General features: G+C 42.5%; 1 protein-coding gene across 1 annotated transcript in view; it reads right to left on the minus strand.

Annotated features, from left to right (window-relative positions):
- Nucleotides 1–2170: 2170 nt before the first annotated feature.
- epb41l5 (erythrocyte membrane protein band 4.1 like 5) overlaps nucleotides 2171–20364 on the minus strand; it is a 40540-nt gene continuing 22346 nt past the window's right edge. The window contains exons 14-24 of the mRNA XM_080838394.1: nucleotides 18462–18480; nucleotides 18051–18090; nucleotides 17682–17773; nucleotides 14806–14948; nucleotides 14491–14588; nucleotides 9294–9352; nucleotides 8609–8690; nucleotides 8355–8432; nucleotides 7119–7169; nucleotides 5439–5563; nucleotides 2171–2677 (exon numbers count right to left, since the gene is read on the minus strand). Coding sequence (XP_080694520.1) covers nucleotides 2611–2677; nucleotides 5439–5563; nucleotides 7119–7169; nucleotides 8355–8432; nucleotides 8609–8690; nucleotides 9294–9352; nucleotides 14491–14588; nucleotides 14806–14948; nucleotides 17682–17773; nucleotides 18051–18090; nucleotides 18462–18480 — 854 coding nt within the window. The 3' untranslated portion in view covers nucleotides 2171–2610. The remainder of the gene's footprint in view (nucleotides 2678–5438; nucleotides 5564–7118; nucleotides 7170–8354; nucleotides 8433–8608; nucleotides 8691–9293; nucleotides 9353–14490; nucleotides 14589–14805; nucleotides 14949–17681; nucleotides 17774–18050; nucleotides 18091–18461; nucleotides 18481–20364) is intronic.

Raw genomic sequence — 20364 nt, forward strand, 5'->3', positions numbered from 1 at the left:
CATCTATCCGAGCCAATGGGGCAGTAAGCGGGTGGTCTGAAAACAGTTGAGATGGTTGTAGACTTCAGAAGGAACCCAGCCCCACTCACCCCCATCACCCTGAGAGACTCCCCAGTCGACACTGGAGTCCTTCCGCTTCCTGGGCACCATCATCTCCCAGGACCTCTCACCAAAAGTGCTCAACAGAGGATCTTCTTCCTGCAGCAGCTGAAGAAATTATACCTGCCAAAGACAATGATGGTGCAATTCTACACCTGCATCATCGAGTCCATCCTCTCCTCCTCCATCACAATCTGGTACGTTGCTGCCACTGTCAATGACAAAGGCAGACTGCAGCGTATCATCTGTTCTGCTGAGAGGGTGAGTGGCTGCAATCTTCCATCCCTGCAGGACCTGTTCGCCTCTAGGACCCTGAGGCGGGCAGGTAAGATTGTTGCCGACCCCTCCCAGCCGGGTCATAAACTCTTGAGGTACTTCCCTCCGGCAGGAGGATGCGGTCCATCAGGACCAAAACATCACACCACAAAACCAGCTTCTTCCCAACTGCAGTTGACCCCCACCTGACTTGGACTCCTCTCCCGCCCCCCCCACCTCAAGTCTGTGCTACTCTAACACTCACCACACTGCACATTCACATTGCACTCCTGCTTTGCATTTTGCACTCCACTTTCACTTTTTACTTTACTTCCTTATATACTTTGTTTATATATTGTATTGTATATATTGTGTTTTTTCTTTTCTTATGTGTAGTACTTATTGCGTTTCTATGTGATGTGTAGTACTTACTGTGATTGTTTGTATATTTTATGTTTACTGTATGCACCAACTCACCAGAACAAATTCCAGGTAGGTGTAAACCTACTTGGCAATAAACACAATTCTGATTGTGATTCTGATGATTGCTTGCAAAGTACCTAGCTCGCACTGACTAGTTACATTCCTGTAGTTTTTATTCCATTTGTTAAAGTAGTATTTATTGTTACAATAGGTCTCTATTGCTCGTAGCTTGATTGTGCTCTCCTTTGTATGTCGCTTTGGATAAAAGAGTCTGCCATATGACAATGTAATTGTGCAAAGAGAGAGACAGAGGAGAAAGGCCAAAAGGAAGGCGAAAGAGAAATATGAGGAAGACGATGAAAGAGAAAGCTTGACGATAAAGAAAGATGGACAGATAAATAGATAGGAGGGGGAGAGACAGAGAGGGCTGCAGAGAATGTACAAATGTAGTATACAAATATTAAAATGCCATAGCCTGTACGAAATCAAGTTAGAATAAAGTTTCTACATTAACTGGTTCTTGAGGAACTATTTGCAGAAAATGGCTTACACAGATAAGAAGACCATGGTGCCTAAAAAGCACTATCATAAAAAGCAATCTGATAATATAGTGCTTTGCAATAATCATATATAGCACATCCGAACTTGTTTGAGTTTGGTCACATTAACAAGAATACCCAGGCCACATGCTACTGCATAGACAGTGTAGAAACCAGCACAGCAACCAGTGCTCTCTCTGCAACAGTCAACTCTGCTTGAAGAACATCCCAGATTGTGCACAGGAATAGAACCTCGAAAATAAATAAGGTTGATCTAAGAAGGCCACCTTTCTAGCACTGGTTTAGGTAAATCATTTTATACCAATCTTGTTCAAAAACACCTATATGAGCAGTAGGAAAACACCATTCTGGGGGAAGTTAAATGTGGTCACTGTGTTATCATTTTTTCACTACTCAATTATTATTACAATCTGCTGCACATCAGAAGGGAATCTATTATCTAAACATTTGCTAGATCAACTGATCCACAGTGTTTTTACAATCCAAGCGTGTTCCACAGTGTTTTTACAATCCTAGCGTGTGCTTTACTTACTCCTGCCACAGATTAGACTCTGATCCAGTTTTTTTTTACCAGCCTCTAGATGAGACATTTCAGTAGTTATATAGTTTTGATAGATCCAGTTGTCACCATTATTTAAAAGTCTATAAGTAATGCAAATGCTTTATTTAAAATTGAATTAGCTGGAATAATACGGACTTAAATTTGTCCACTTATTTTGGTGCCATTTGTTTCAAAAGACAAATATCAGTGTAAGAGGACAATCTTTTAAGGTAAAAGAAAATTGCTGATTCTTGTGAGGTGCCTCTAACAGTACATTTCTACCGTATCATGATTATTATTAAATTCAAGATCAGTGCAGCATTTTGCATTTTGTATGCATGACACATTGCAAGTTAATCAGAATTCCAGCAAATACAACTACATAAGGAAAATAAAAAAATTACATAAAATTGATATGATTGATGATTGATATGATTGATATTTTTTTCACTCATACCTTGTCAGTTAACTAAACATTATGGGCAACGGGATTCAGAAGATATATCAAATGAGATTACACATCGCATCACCAGTGTTAATGACAGTGGAAAAAGTGGTCTGAGGTAAATACTTGCACATATATAAAAGGACCAGTGAAGACAATAGTAATAATATAGTGGAATAGCCAACACAGACTACATGTACAAATAGTCTGTGAATGGTCTGAGACATTGTCCAAAAACAAAATGCTGTGAAAAAATAATTGTCAATTTCTGAGTGCTTGATCTGATCTTAGAGGTCCGTTGTTAGTAGTCCCTTGGGCTTGTGGTCATCATCCTGGGGTTGGGGGGCTAGAATGCTGTGAAAGGACAAAACGTTTTTAGTCAGTTGGGATTGGATTTGGGACATGCTACGCTCCCTCACCATTGGAGGTAGAGGTCTGCACTCCAAAGGCCAAAAAAGGGCGGGAAAAACAGATTTGTGTGCAGGAGCAGGAGAAAGAAAGGGACACCCTCAAAATATGTGTATAAATCAAAAACGTTACTAAAATGTATTTTATCTCCTTAAGGTACAGTATGATATTCTTGTTCCTGGGTTGAACTAGGAAGAATTAGTTGTACTTGAGCTAACAGAATTTAAAAACAGACAGCGTTAGTTTGGGTTACCTATCAACTTAAATAACTTAACTAGTATTTGAAAATACAAACTACAAAAAAAAGAAAAAACAATCAAGGGCATCAATTGTTTTAATTAGAGGTAAAGTAGTATTTTTTTTGCTTGACATGCCCATCCCTACTTCATACAACTTTTAAATGGCTAGTAGCGCTTGCACCACAACTACAAAGCATTTTGTTTTCGGTGACACAATGACATAACGTTGAATAAACTGCAGGTAATACATGGGTGTTGTCAATAGACTGGTTTGTTTGATAAAGATACATAAAATGGTTTGTTTGATAAAGATACATAAAATACTGTTATGCAGTTTATATACAGTGCGGTTAATAGACGGGAAAACATGGTACATGATAGGTTTTAGGTTTGGTAACCCTGTAAATTTCAAAGACAGCAGATTTTTACCCTCAGATATAGTGGATGATCCTTTATTTTGTCTCACAACAGTTTGATTAATTAATGTTCAGCTCATTGCCCTATATCGGCAGCCTGTCGTTACCCTACTTTTGAACCTGAAAAAAGCAAAGCCCTTACATTTCATAAAATATAGAAAACACTTAGCATGGCTACATGAATGTATTGTTTTTAAAAACAGTAGCTTGAAGCACGAAGTACTTTTTTTTTTTCAATTTGTTTCTGGCGAATCCCTGACGAGACCTCCTGAGCCTTAGCCTTCACATGCTCTTTCTGTGTTTCCTGCAAGATGTTTTTCAGTAGCAGTACTGTACACGGGTACAAATTACATAAAGACAATAACAATAAAAATAGACAATTATTATTATTATTATTTGTAGTAGTAGTAGTAGTAGTTGTAGCAGTAGTAATAGTAGTAGAAAATACTCTACCAGCAAAACATTGGTACGTGTGGCACTGTTAACGTGACTCCTGATGCATCTTATATACATACTGTATGCTTCTACTCTGCTCCTGATGCATCTTATATACATACGGTATGCCACCCTATTTACCTGGAGTATAAACAAATGCCATCACTGACACGGTTTTCTGCTTCCTAGCTCTGCCTGTCCTCACTCCTTACCTTATGAGCACCCACCCCCTTTCCCCTCTTATGTAACTTGAGTTCTGCTTTTTTCCTTGCCACCAGTGTCTAAAAGCTTGCACAGGGGGGGGTCAGGCTCTGCAAAGGGCCATAAGACCATTACTATAGGTATTTATTATAGTATCTACAGGCTATACAATGTAGTGAATGGTGTAGGCTATATTAATTTCAACACACACCTTTTTGGTCTACCACTTAATATAATAACCTTATCTATGCTCATTTAAACACTGATTTGTTGATATTAAATTATAGTATTAATGATGCAAAGGAATTGTACATGTCATTTCAATTATCTGCTTTTCTAGTGTTTGTTCTGAGACCACACCTTTACCAAAATGCACTTGTTGCAAAAAGTCATTATTAGTAGTTATTTACCAATTTAGACTCTTCTTTCATTCACCTTGTACCAATATTTTGGTTTAGACTTTATTGTTCATGTTCACAAATCTATACCAAACCTTGAACTGATTTTGGTTTTTGAGGACGGCCCCTCATAGGAACTTCGAAGAGTTGTCTGAGGTAGTGGCATATATTCTAACCAATCATGAATTGGAAGGTAGTGGCTCTGGGGGCGGCTCAGTGGAGCCCTCTGGAGGTATCATGGGCCTAATTCAACCAAACACTGTTGAAGGAAGGAGTGTTGTTGTGTTATACTCCTCAGGTTTATGGTTGGACAGTCATGTTGTTGGAGGAAGCACTTGTGGGCATCAGACAGCGCATGTTGTACCTTGAAGGAAGGCCTTATGGATCCCGGGTAAAACATGAGGAACCTACTGTGGCCCTCTCTAGCCAGTTGTGCGTTGTTGTTGTGGTTGTTGTATCTATGGTGGGCTAGTTATTCCATTGGTTAGGTTTCTGACTGATTACAGGCATTTGTCAGTGAGAGGATTGGCCACAGTGGGAAGTCCCCAACCAATTAACATCTTTTCCTGTGTACAACTAAAATGACTACCATCATTGAGTGCAGAAGTGTTATTTATTTGCCACGTAGATAAGGCCTATGACATCAAACTACAAACTACTGTAACTTGCTAACATATGGAGCACTTCATTATTCAGAACACTTTCATTAGGGATAATAAACTGGGTGACTTTACAGCAGCAGTTTCCTAAGTCACTATCAGCGGTGCGCTGCTGTTGAATGCATAAAGGGGAAATACTGCTGCTCATGGACAACCTGCACTTGTTCCCAACAAACAGTTTTCATTCTCAATAAACAGATGCTTTCATCATCTCCTATAGGGACGCACTAAAAACAGGAAATCCACTTGCATTTAGGCTTCTATATGGAGCATCTTCCATTGTGGCAATACCAAAGAAGTATTGATGCAGAAAACAGACTCTGAATGAAAGCTGAATGAGATAACTGAAACCATTTTACCTGCTGGATTGGACATGGGTATAAGACAGATTTGTTTGTGTGGTCAGCGGAAACCCATCCTCAGGCAAGGCTGATGTCTTCTCTGTACACTCAAGGCCAATCAGACCATTAGTGAACGTGCCAGGCTAGAAAAGCAAAGTGGAAGAAGCAAGAGGCACATGAGAGTAGAGCAACATTTAGAAGAAAAATATAAGAAATGTAATGGTCATCAAAAATGAATTTTTAACACTGAATGATTTTTCAGTTGGCTGTTGACTACAATTTTGCTATAAAGTATAACCTTGTGTATCATCACTCTAAATGTACAACAAACTCAAATGTACTTGTAACATTCAGCTTAAATAATATGTGTGATGTGTGAGATTGATATTTGATTACTTTTTACAGTATGTTTACATAAGTACAACTAGTAGATTTTACTTTGACAAGCAGTTCCAATACGGTCAAAACTTGTAACAACTTTGGTTTTTCTGTCATGCTGTGATATTTTGTCCAGGATGAAACAACATTTAGAAAAATTGCTGAAGAGAAGGACAGATGACCAGAACCTATAGTATAGTTAGATAGGTAGGTTTCCTTATTGTTATACATTGCTAAACATCCCAAATGGATGCTGCATGCTCTGTGAAGGTCAGTCAATCAAAGTATTTGCTTATATGATGAAATCTTTTCCAAGACACATATAGTCTACATATAGGAGCAAATCACAGAACTGGATATCATCTGTATGGAGTAGTTTGATTAGATAATCCTCTCCAGCTATATCATGCTGACTGAAAAAAGGAACACGCCAAGCACCTTGAGAAACCCCAGTGAAAAGGTATTAAGATTGGGAAAACACTCCCTTTCATGACCATCACCCTGTGACAGGACTCAAACAAATGGAGGGCATTACTAGAGAAGAAGATAGGAAGATCTGGGTGTCACACTCTCAAAGGCTAGATCTAGTCAGATTACAACACATTTCAAGAATGCTCAGTCCCTTCCTGCCATCTGCTTATTGACAGCTAGAAGCGTTTTTTTATATAGCTATCAGCTTTTCACCCTGTGAACTTCCACTCTCTCCCCACTCTTATGTGAGCATCCATCAAACTAATCTCCATAGGTTGACTGGACCACACTCCCCAACCAATAAAAGATGGCAACCAGCTAGATCTCATTATCGTCCATAACAGGTTTCCGTTTCAGCTTCCTATTCCTTAAGGCTCTAGTGTATACAACATTTGTAACTGGTATCTTCCTGCCTCTTTGTGTGTGGCATTTATTGGTGGCAGATTGGTGACATATCAGCTCTGAAGCTTTGTCCAGGATATAGTCACTTTGTCTCTCCCTGTGAAGTAGTAGGCTATTAAAGGAATCAGGTATTTTGCTCCTTGAGTGATCGGGTCATTAAAAAACAAAGCTATTAACTATTCAATTCTATCGATGATATCTATTGAACATTTAACATGAGGTCAGTTTTTACCATACAAACTGCTATTGCTCAGTATCTCTTTAGTATATTGTTCAGTATCTGTATCCGAAAACTGCTTTTTACAATATGTAAAAAAAAAAATACAAAAGCATACTACTGACATGTAATTGGAGCATGGAGCATCATAAAAACACGGTTTGAGAAACATAAGCCTAAGGTTCCATCTATGATTTTTCTGGACACAGATGGATGAAATGAACACTCACAGCAGGTGTTGGGATGATCCATCGGGGAGAGATCACAGGCTTAGGCTGCACCTGCAAGAAATCCAGATTTGAGCTTACTTTTGTATAAACATGTACATATCGTGAGAGTAGGAAACAAATCAGTGCAATAACTGCAATAATCAATCACTAAAAGCTTAATTTACCCAGTAACACTTGCAACTTGATAACAATAAACTTGTACTTCTTGTTTCACTATGCTAGTTGCCTATGTCTTTCAAAAATTATTTCAAGATCTGACTTGACTTTACAAGGGCTGTGGGCTGTTCCAGAGTCTACAAACTAAAGAAGAAATATCCTTTTTACCTTGAATCTGGAACAGACTTCCTCAACAAATCTGCCCAGACCCTTTACATTTTTAAAACACAAGTGGAACACACCATTTTTATACATTTTTGATGGTTTATCTGACTAACTGTGTTTTATGAGACATTCAGTTATGTTCTGTTGATATTTTAAAATTGTCTGTTTAAATTTGTACAGTTTTTTTAGATTTTTTTATTGATTTTGTGTGCTTGTTGTGTGTGTGCTTATTGATACGCCTCCGTCAATTTCAAATTTGTCAAGGATTGCCAGTTAAACTTTTATGTAATCTCTGGAATCCTGTATATCCACTGCCACATAGGCAGCACAGGCATTCCCTGACAACAAGGGAACTAGATACAAGGCCCAGTTATTCAGTGGCCACTGGTCAACATGTGATCTCTTCAAACGTGGTCAAATAATGTTTTAAGTCATCATCCTCAACACACTGCAGCCTTAGGAACCCCTTCTTCCCTTTTTAACATATTAAAACAGGACCTCAAGGAAAGATCCTCTTTCTGCACAACTCCGAAGTCTGTGACATCCACCACACTGCCGTCTAGTGGTGGCCCCTGCCCCTTCGCTTCACTGACTTCAGCTTTCATAACAACCGCAGGGGACAACGTGTGGGTGATTCTATTCTGTTTTGGGATTTTCTAATAGCTAGTGGAAAGAATGTAGTGTGCTAAATATCAGCAAATTCGGGTTGAGGTTTGCTTTTTTTTTTTTTTTAAATCATACATATTGAGAAAATTACATTTTATACTGAAGATTGAATATAAAGTAATAAAGTGTATTTTCTTTACAAATGTATATGTTGTTATAGCTTTAATATTGTGGATTGTTTCTTAGGGACGTAAAAGACGGCAATTTTGTGTATTGATCCAAGAAATATGACAGACAGCTGAAACTTACAACAGGAGTGGAGTCTGTAAAATCTATCAAGTTCTCAGTCTGGGTGGCTTCCTGCATGTCCCATTCATCCAATCTCTCCTACACAAATAAACCATTAAGGTTAGTGTAAGTACACATCCAGCAGAAAGATACATTTGATTTCTCCTACACAAATAAACCATTAAGGTTAGTGTAAGTATACATCCAGTAGAAAGACACATTTGATTTGCAGTGCACTGTATGCCCAGAATAGAACAGGATTCACAAGGACTTACCTTCACGAAGAGGGCACTGTTTACAGGTTCTAAAGGAATCTGTATTTCAGATAAAATGAGACTGTCTGTCTCAAGTTCAACCCTGGGGAAAGAGTATGAGAGCGTTACTGAGCCACCACTTTACTTCCTATTTACTTTTCACACTTGCCTCAAAGTTTCCTGTTCCTTGTCTCAAGCCACATTTAATGTGGCGAAATACCGAATGTACTGTATTCGTACCGACAGAAGCACCCGCCATTGTCTAACCTCTCCATTTGTGTCTTGGAAGTCTGGCGAGGGCAGACATACTATAGTTGCATAATTCAAAGACAACAGAAGAACAGATACATTAACCTATTACATACATATAAGCATGTACATAAATACCAAGGGACATTAAGGGATCTACTAACTCATATCCTGCTAAGAGTATTGAATGAAGAAGAGACAGATAACAACTTCTTAGCAAAAGCTGTTATAGAGAACAAATATATAAGAAACCCTCCATATACACTAATAAACATATGAATAAGAGAATAAACACAATAAGAGACTTAATTATGTTTTGGTTAGAAGAAAATCATTTCCTCTGAGGCGTAACAACCAGCTTTGCGACAGGACCGTATCACTAGTTTGGCAAGCATTATCACCCTATTGTCAAATGTGTATTACACTCTGTCCAGAATGGACAACAATAGAAGCTCACCTGGACAAAACCTCTCTCTGGCTTGTCTTTTTTTCAGTTCCTGTATTGACACGTTCCTCCTGCTAACACAAAAAGCAATTAGGGGTGGGGAGAGTAGAGTATTTGGCAAGTATTTTTGTTGTCAACTGAATAGATTCTTCATCACACGACACTAACAATCTCATTAATTTTTCAAATGTTAGTCATTTCAAAGGGATGCTCTGAAGTTTTTTTGTAATACTAGACTCTTGGTATTAAAGGCAAGTGAGCGTTTCATCCACATTCAATGCAAGATATTGGAACAAACAAGTAACATGTTAGTGCAGTTACTTATACTTGCAGTTATCTTTTTAACTCTGATTGATTCCATCCAATGAGACATCTACACTACATCTTCCACTTCTGAGTGGACACTGCACTGGCAGGGCAATAGAAGTTGCCAAAATGAAGCGATCTGCCAGTTACCTTCAAGGTTGTCTCAGCCTGTGCTTTGAGACAGAAACTCTTGTAGTCATCTGGGGGCCTGATCATTGGGCTGCTATTTACATAATTCCGACATTTATCGGGCCTTTTTGCTATGTCCTCCTGAAATATAAGTATGGAAGTAAATCTATTATATTTATAATGGACATTTAACCCTTTCAGTCAGCAACACTGACTACATTTGGCGGTGACATGGTGGACCATTGCCATGGCTGCGCGCATGGTCGCAGCGGCTCAGTGCTCCCTAAATCAATGCAGTGAAATCAGTCAAATTAAACCAAACCAAATCAATCGTCAAACATTTTCTAAAATAGAGAGGATTTATTGTACTTCGGTAGAACAATCCAAATTCCGATAAAGAGTGCCTTTAACACTCCCATGGGATTCCTCCGGGAATAGCCAGAACACCAGCGTCTCCATGGATAGATACACAGAGTGGCATACCCCGAAGACGGAGGAGTGAACGTAAACAGAAGCGGGGTTGCAGGTCTGGTGACTTGACTAGGCTAAAGAGGGCTCCAAAACAGACCACCACTGTCCAGTCTTTACGTCGTGAATGTCAGGTCTCTAGGAAACAAGATGGACAAGCTTAATTTGGTTATATCGACCCGGTCAACCATACGAGACAGCTCCATCATCGTTATCACAGAAAGCTGGCTACACTCAGGGATCTCAGACGCAGTGGTGGAGCTGGCAGGTCGCTCACTTCATCGCAGCAATAGAACAGAGGCTTCTGGTAAGAGCCGTGGAGGAGGACTATGTGCATTTGTAAATAAGGACTGGTGTACAAACTCCACTGTCATCGATAAAAATTGTTCACCCGATCTAGAGATGCTAGCAGTCAAATGTAGACCATTTTATTTTCCATGCAAATTCTCAGTTACCGTGGTAACGGCAGTATACATCCCACCAGATGCCAACGCTAATGCAGCACTTGGCTATCTACTAGCAGCTATAAACAAACAACAGAGCACTTATCCAGAGGGTGTTTTTATCGTGGCTGGTGACTTTAACCATGTCAACCTCAAGACGGTGCTGCCTAGCTTTGATCAACACGTAAAGTGTGCAACTCAAGGAAATAATACTCTGGACTGTGTGTAGGCTATTCTAATATTAGAAAAGGTATACAGGGCCTCACCCCTGGCACACCTGGGCCAGTCTGTTCACCTGTCACGATCCCTGATTCCAGCATATCGCCCCATCAATGCTAAATAACAGAACACATGTCCATCCCTGAAATCAAAACTGTTAGGAAAGGGCCTAAAGAGGCATCTCTACAGCTCCAGGACTGCTTTGAACAAACAAACTTGACCTTGTTTTTTTGGTAGGATGTGAATGAGTATGCCATCGCTGTTACATCAGGACCTGCGTTGGAAATATCACCACCAACACCCGCATCAGGATTCCCCCTAACAGGAAACCCTGGATGACGGGAGGTCCAGGCCCTTCTGAGGGAGCGCAACACAGCTTTCAAATCAGGTGACAGAGCAGTACAGCATAGCCAGGCACAACTTGAAAAAAAGGCATCAAGCAGGCCAAAGCCATGTACAGGGAGAAGATTGAGGGCCACTTCACTAACAGAGACACAACACAAGTGTGGCAAGGCATACAACAGATCACAAACTACAGGGAAAGCCACAACCCACCCACAAACACCAATGCCTCCTTAGCAGAGGAGCTCAACCACTTCTATGCCCGCTTCGAGACATCTGGGCTAGATAATGGAGCTGCTCCCCCACCTGCTGGCACAGACCACACAGCCATGGTAACAGCACAGGAGATAAGATGCATCCGCAGGTCTGTGAACACAAGGAAGGCAGAGGGACCAGATGCCATTCCAGGGAGAATGCTCAAAGAATGCACATACCAGCTTGCAGATGTCTTTACGGACATTTCTTTAGCCAAAGCGGCCGTACCAACCTGTTTTAAAACAGCAATTATTATTCCTGTACCCAAGCAAAGTAACATCATCTCATCACTAACATCCCATCTCTCCTCAGCTCTCAGCATCAGCACCGGCTCCCCACAGGGCTGCGTGTTGAGCCCCCTACTCTACACCATCTATACCCATGACTACACCCCCACCCACCCGAGCAATGCCATCATTAAGTTCGCAGATGATACAACTGTGGTGGGGCTCATCTCAGGAGGAGATGAGACTGCGTACAGGGAGGAGGTGCAAAGGCTGTCGACATGGTGCACCTTAAACAATCTTGTCCTCAACTGCTCCAAGACAAAAGAGCTGTTAGTCGACTTTAGGAAGAACAAATCAGACATGCAGCCAACAAGTGGAGAGGGTATCGGACTTCAGCTTCCTGGACACTCAAATTGAGGAGGACTTTTCCTGGAAAAATAACACTACTGCACTGCTGAAAAAGGCACAACAGAGGCTGTATTTCCTGAGGTTACTCAGGAAGAATAAATTAAAACAGGAACTGTTAGTGTCCTTTTACCGCTGCTCTGTGGAGTCAGTGCTGAGCTATGGCATCTCGCTGTGTCTGCCAGCTGCACAGCAGCAGAAAGAAAGGTACTCCAGAGGGTCATTTACTCCAGAGGGTCATTTGCACAAAGAGTCATTGGCTGCTCTCTTCCACCTCTGGAGGACATCTATAGAACAAGCTGCCTCAGGAAGGCCCACAGCATCCTCAGAGACTCAACACACCCTGGTCACCACCTATTTGAACTGTTGCCGTCTGGGAGGTACTTTCGGACCATCAAAGCAAAAACAGACAGACTAAGAAACAGCTTCTATCGAAGAGTTATCATTGCACTAAACAATGCACAAAACTAACCTGTATTTGTCTCTATGATGTGTAATATGTCTTGTGTTTTTTTTTTTTTTTTTTACTTGTTTTTACTTAAGCTGAGTATTTATAGTGTAAATCTGTATAGTTATATTGTATATATTTGTATTGTTTTTGTTTTTTACTTTTCAAATGCACCGAAGTCTGAGAGCTGCCACCTCAATTTCGTTGCAATTGTGCAATGACAAATAAATATATTCGATTCTATTCTATTCTATCAGCACTTTAAATGACTAGACCTGTGGCGCTCACTCCCATTATTGCCAAGTGCTTTAAGAGACTGGTGGCGCTCCGTGGACCAGCATCAGTATGCTTACAGGGAAAACAGGTCTACTGTGGACGCTATCGTCACAGCCCTCCATTCAACACTGACACACCTGGACAAGAAGGAGACATATGTGAGACTACTCTTCATAGATTACAGCTCAGCTTTTAATTCCATTGTCCCAAACCTGCAAATCACCAAACTCCTTGATCTGGGCCTCAGCTACAGCCTGTGTATGTGGATTAAGGATTTCCTAACAAATCGCCCGCAAACAGTGAGACTGGGTCCTCACCAATCCTCGAGCCGGTCCCTCAGCACTGGAGCACCGCAAGGCTGTGTATTGAGTCCCCTGCTCTACTCCGTCTACACATAGGACTGCACCAACACCCATCCTTCAAATACAGTCATCAAATTTGCAGATGACACGACTGTGGTAGGACAAATTACCAATGAAAATGAAAGTGACTACAAAGACGAAGTTGACAGACTGACGGGATGGTGTAAAGAAACAACCTAACCCTGAATGTCAGAAAGACAAAAGAGATCATTGTCGACTTCAGACGGCAAAAGGCAAACCCTCAACCCTTCAATGGTGAGGAAGTGGACAGGACCTCCTGCTTCCTGGGGGTTATGCTCTCAGAGGACTTGAAATGGGAGATGAACACAACCGACACAGTCAAGAAAGAACAGCAGCGGCTCTACTTCTTGCAAATACTGAAAAGAAACTAGCTGCTTAAGTCTTTTTACCACTGTTGCATTGAAAGTGTGATCACATACTGTATGTACGCTATGTTAAGGCCAAAAGCGCCCCTCGTCCAATCCTACCTTAGCAGTCGCTACTAAGAGAAGAGGGTCCGACAACTTTGAGGTCTGAGCAGCATGGGGAGACGTTGTTCCTACAGGACTTTAGATCTGACACAAGGTACCCTGAGATATTAGAGCAGTGGTTCTTAACCTGGGTTCGATCGAACCCCAGGGGTTCGTTGGGCCACTCTCAGGGGTTTGGCAGGGGTCAAGACACCCGCAGTATAGCCGGTTCCTTCTGCTAAGGTAGGATTGGATGAGGGGCGCTTTTGGCCTTAACATAGCCACACATGCAAAGGGTACGCAGAACCTTGGCGCGGTACATAGGCTCGTCTTATAATCATAACACGTATATGTTCACGAACGGGCACACATGCATGCGAAAAATACGGTGACTGAACAAAGGAACACACATATACACATTCTTTCTGGCGCAACAGCACTCGAGCACACAAGAGCACACAAGCTCACACACACACACACACACCCCCTGTCTTTCTCGCTCACACACACACCCTCTCTTTCACACATACACACTCTGCTCTTAAGCTCATTAGCAAGATGTAGTTCGATTATATATTGTGTGTTATCTCTAATCATTATGTTAATAAATGCTTTGATTTAAATTAAAATTTACATCTATTTAATGTTACGCAAGAATGAATGCCGTCAACCTCTTCTATTCAGACCTCCAAAGAACTCCAACCTTGCTATTAATAAGGTCGCTTTGGTTGTACCAATTGTACCCACAAAGGAAACGAAAGAAAATGGCACTAAGTTTAAATATCTTTGTATTCATGCATGCAAGTTGTAACCAACCCATAACCCCATCCATTCCATAAGACTGTGGCTATGTACTGACCTGGTTGCTCATCGTCTTACTCATGGTGGGGGCAGCCTGAGCTGGAGCAGGGTGTGGAACTCTTTCTAGGTCCGATTGCTTCAGGCTAGCACTTGTGTCTATGAGGGCAAAAAGAACATCATAGAATGCAACTTTGTTTCTAACTACTCTACTCATTAAACAAATGTTTTTTTTTTTTAAATCACTTTTCTCATAGTTAAGTGAATAATTTAGTCAAAAGATTTGCAGTAAGGAATTTTACACTTAGGTATACTTTATAGTTAAGGAACTTTGAAAACAGTTTCAAAGTAAAAGTGTGTATTTGATCATGCTTACCTGTAAAGGAAAGACACTCCTCCATGACGATACTTGAACCTGCCTCCTCTGTTTGGCTGGCTGTGACCATGGGCTCCTTGACCTCATTAAGATGGGTTTCCACCAGGTCAATTGACTGGAGCTTGTTGATGGTTGGAAGTGGGCTGAGGGAGGTTGGTATGAAGCAGCATTCACAGCAGACACACAGTGCAATTAACAACTTAGAGGGTGCAGCTGAACATTAAAGGGGGCAAAAATACTATCCTCCATCAGCCTCAGTTAAGATATTATTTATTATGTATTTCATGAGCAGAAAAACGCTTGCACATTGCTATGGTACACAAAATATATCAAAACATCATTTAAAAGAGTGACTACTGAACTCTTCAAAACAGTATCTGCTCAGAAGACTACATCATACTGCAGAACACAGGAATCTCCATAAAAAGGAAAATCTTAAGTAGAAAATCTTTATCAAAATACAACTGTAAAAAGAGTTTGTAAAGGACATTTCAGCTATGTATTTTTTAAGATATTAAAGACCAACGAATAACATTTCTCCAATAGGCTTACATTGGGCCATTGTGACTAGAGTATGGCAACCCGACCAAAGCCCGACGGGCCTGGTCGGAACCCGCCGGGCCGGGCCGGGCTTGGGGAAAAAAAAATGAATATCTTATCGGGTCGGGCTCGATGCAAACATACAGCGTGAAAATTATAAACAGCCAGAGGAAACGTTTCAGTTCATGCACGTCAGTTTTTGTGATAAATATAAGTAAATTGAATAAGCATAAATTGAAATGTTGAGATTATTCGTTCGAGATATTTTTGTGGACCACAAATCATGGCCGGCAATGGTAAGCCTATACGTAGCTGTTTTCAAAATGCAAACAGAGCGCGAGTTACCATTGACAGCCTTTGGATGCCCACTCCGCCAGCCAATTCAGAACGGAATGGAAGCCGAGCCAACTTGCTGGGTAGCCGAACTACCTTGCTTTCTTAATAATATCCAAAATGATCAGTTGTCAGTGAAAATGGTGTATGCCTTCTTGGTTTTCTTGAAGGTAGAATATAATTATAAAATGACGACGCTTAGTAGTCAAGGCATTCGCCAAAGGAACACATTCGCAGTAGCCTAGCCTATGGGCTAACAAGAAGATCATGGATAGCAGTAAGAAGATGCACACAGACGCTACGAAGTCGAACAATACAAGGTAGGGGCAGAGGTTTACTTAAATCATGCGTCAGCCGTGGCATCATTTTGATATTATGTCCTTCACATAGGTTCTTAATTGTTGTCACTTGTTAGTTATAAGTCTCTGTCTGGCTAACTGAAAGAAACAAAACGCATTTTTCACGTAGGCTATGCAAACCTTTTTAGCTGGTGGTAGCCCAATTTATGACAGGGCTGCTGAAGTTATTTCTAACGTTGCAACTCACTAATATGTTCTCGAATTGACTGCTGGTCTTGCTGACATTGTACAGTAGCTGCCTGTCTTTGCATTTAGCTTTGGTTGGCATAATTGGGCTACTGTTCTGAGCTGGGTCACTCTCGAGTTTCTACTGTTTTATTATTAGTCAACTTTCCCCCTTTGTGTTGAGTTAAGTGGGTGTTTATTCTGGTGTAAGAGTGCTTGTGCCTTTGTTATGGTGTACCGCTATTAATGTGTAGGCCTATGTTTTTTAATGGATATGGTTCGTTGTCACCAACGTTACTGAATATGGTGCGCCGTCACCAACGTGTGTTTTAAAAGGCTACGGTGCGCCGTCACCAACGTTCTTGTTGGATAACGTGCGCCACGCGCGCGTGTGTGTGTGTGTCTACTACTGTGAATCTTCTTTGCCTATTTTTACCGCCCTATCCTGGCTATTTATCACGTCATGTATTGAATATGGAGCCCACCTTCATAATCTTGCTTACGCTGCCCATCGCACTTGTCTCGGGCTTCGATCGGGCGCGGACACAAATATTTTAATTAATCTCGGGCCGGGTCGGATTCAAACACTTTTCTCTCGGTTGAGGGCCGGGCTCGAACAGAAAAAAACGGCCCGAGCCACGCTCTAATTGTGACATCATAATAGGGTCTTGGTCTTGCACCTGAGTTTCACTGACACCTGCGCCAAGGCTCCCCTTTTCTCTGTCCCTCTCCAATCCTTTTTTTCCCCAACTTTTTTATGTTAGCTTTCTCTGACTTTACAGTCCTTTATCCTTCCTTTCATCTTATTTATTTTTTTCTACCATGCCATGTCTATGTCTCTCTATCCATCGATCATTCTAACATCTCCTCCCTACCCTCTTTCCATTCTCTATCTTACTTCACTCATTCTCTACTTCTGTAGAACCTCCATCCACTTGTTTTTTCTATCCCTGTCCAACTCCTCTCTCACGCTCCATCTTTCTGAAAAGAGAGAAAATAAACTGAAGCAGTCTTTTCCTCTTCACTGTTTCTTGTCACTCTGTATTCAGCCATAGCCGCTCTTTTTCACCCTCCTTGACTTTTTTTCTTATAATTACTCTGTCCATCAATTCCCACAATTGTTTTACCTTTTTATGTTAGCTTTCTCTGACTTACTTTCAACCAACATGACTACCCTTGCACACAGCATAGCAACAACTTCAATTACCATAGCAAACACCTCAATTACCCTAGCGACCACGACTATAATGACAACCGGACAACCACCATGGCTACCCTAGCAACCACTACTATAACAGCAACCTGGCAACAACCATAGCAACCACTATTACTACCTAGCATCAAGCACCCGGTCACTACAGTTTTTTTTACCCAAGTCATTCAAACAATCAATTTGCCTTAAATCTGCCTAATCTTACAGGAGGCATAGGTAGTGGAACAAAAGTTTGCCCATCATTGCTCTGCATTACAGTAACTCACCTCTTCTTCTCTGATTGGTCATCACATGGAAGTTTGGGGAGGGTTTCAGGTGAGCCTGTCACAACTGGTATGGCCATCCAGGAAGGACCGGTCTGATGGTGAACAGATGTTCAAAAGATAGGTTAAAACATTATCCAGAAAAATCATGACAATGCTTTTTCATTGAACTTATATTTTATCTGTCGGCAGTGAGGGCAAATCTGCAACACATTCAGGTTCTTAAGTAGGTATTAAATGACATCTACAAGACATAAAGGTTCTTAAGGAGGTATTAAATGAGATCTACAAGACATACAGGTTCTTAAGGAGGTATTGAATGAGATCTACAACACATATAGATTCTTAAGGAGGCATTGAATGAGCTCTTACCTTTCTGTCTTTGCTTGGGCTTAGGCCGTTATTGAATGGGCTAGGGATACATGGGTGAGAGGAAGAGTAGCCATTATTGTATGGGCTAGGGATACATGGGTGAGAGGAGAGGAAGAGTAGGCAGAAGCAACATTTCCAACACATATTATAAGATGGGTATTTTGAACAGGAGGCAAGCTCTTATGCCACTATAGCTGGTTTTGCCACTATAGCTGGTACCATCTCCCAGTACTCTTTTAAAACACTAAAAAGATACATTTCTGACATGGCTTTGTCAATGTTGTAACAGAGGGTTCATATTAAGGGTTACCGACAAACCACAAGTGCTCTATAAAAGCACAGAGTATATCTGTCCCCACTTATAGACGTATAACATGTAGGATCATGGTGGGAAAAATGTACGGTACTCACTTTAGCATTTTCCTAGGACCTGCAAGACAATGAAATACATCATTAGTGGACTACACAAGTAAATGTGCTAAACTATGTAAAATGATACCAGTTCCTTATCGCAGGAATCTGCGATATAACAACGGGACTTGACCTAGTGTCATGGACTGGTTCGAAGAACTTATTCATTCACGCCGCTTAGGCAGGGAGAAGCGCGCTGTGCTCTGGCCCCGCCCCCACCGGAGCCTATGTAAACCACAGCCCGCTACTCCATCATTCTTTTTCAAAATCTTCGCGTAAGATTTGGACTCCAAGAATATTCTCTACGTTTTAACTGGTCGTATAAATACTTGTTTCTATTTTCAACTGATTAATACTCATTACGAGCTGGTGAGTTTCGGGTTATTTTAACCTTCACTACCTCAAGAGTGCTACAAGTACGACTTGCTTTTAGAAAGTCAAGTTCACTGTCAGCAACGTGTTAGACTAGCTAGTCTCTGACTAGCCTGCTAGCGGGGTTTGCTAACCTCTTGTTGGTGATAGTGTGCTTATTATTTCTCTGTGTGCTTAACATTTCTCCTTTTTTACAGAGATGTCGCGCCAGAGCTACCCGGGGTGTTGCCATGCCAAGGAGAAGGGCGACCGTCACCGACGTTGTGTTCTCTGCCTCGGTAGGGAGCACGCGGAGGCGGCGGTGGGTGGCATCGGCTCCGGGTGCAATGTATGTGCTACAATGACCGTAGCCAGGGCCAGGAGACGTTTCGCGCTATGGGAGCGCGATGACACAGCGACTGCAGTGCCAACCGGGGAGCGGTCCCCGGTCGGGCTGGTCGCCTCCTCGGCCCCAGGCAGTTCAGTGCCCGGTGACCGCCCTGGGGCGGGAACCGGGCTGGGCTGTCAGTCCCCTTTCGCCTCGCCTGCCCTCTTGGTCAGCCCAGACCCTGAGGTGGTGGAGTTACCCTCCGGATTTAATGCTATCTCCGGTGGGCAATTTGATTTTGGGCTAGATACAGAGAGTCTGGTGGACTACTCGTATGCCTCGGGCGAGGAGGAAGAGGAGGAGGAGGAGGGGGAGATGGATGTGGCGCTACCACGGGCTAGCTCGCCCCCGGTCACATCGAAAATGCTGGGCCAGCAGCTACACGAGGTGGCTATGAGAGCGGCGCACGCTCTGAGTCTCCCTCTCCCTCCTCCGCCCAAGGGACGATCATCCCTGCTGGATGGGAGGTTTTATGGGGGCCCTCCAGTGGTGGCTCAGTGCACCCTCCCCGTCTTCGAGGAGGTGCACGAGGAATTCAAGGCTACGTGGGGTACGCCCTACTCGGGGCGAGGCCCTGTGCCAGGCTTCGGATGCTACTTAAATGTAGACAAGGCGGAGGAGTTTGGCTACCTCACGTTCCCTCCGGTTGAGGAGGCGGTTGCGGGCTACCTAGCCCCTTCCACCCCCACGATGCGCCTCGGTCATGGACCCCAGTTGCCTACTGGGGTGGCCAGGCATCAGGTGGCGCTGGCGGAGAAGGCTTATTTAGCGGCTGGGCAGGCGGCGTGTTCTACGAACACGGCCGCGCTGCTACAGCGCTATCAGGCTAAGCTCCTGGCAGAGCTCGCAGCATCGATGGGGGAGGGCAACGAGACCGTAGTGGAGCTCCGGCGAGCTACCGATCTCACGCTGCGTCTGACGCGGTGCACTTCCCAGGCTCTGGGGAGAGTCATGGGAGCGAGCGTGGCAACCAACCGGTCATTGTGGCTGTCTCTGTCTAAGATGACAGACAGGGAGAAGGTGCCCCTGCTCGACGCACCAGTCTGCGTCGAGGGCGCGTTTGGCGAGGCGGTGGAGTGCATGTCTGCTAAGTTCGTGGAACAGCAGAAGAGCAAGGAGGCGTTCCAGGCGTGGATGCCTCGCTCAGGGAGCTCTGACGCCCAG

This window comes from Sprattus sprattus (assembly GCF_963457725.1).
Source record: "Sprattus sprattus genome assembly, chromosome: 5".
In the NCBI taxonomy this organism is placed as follows: Eukaryota; Metazoa; Chordata; class Actinopteri; order Clupeiformes; family Clupeidae; genus Sprattus; species Sprattus sprattus.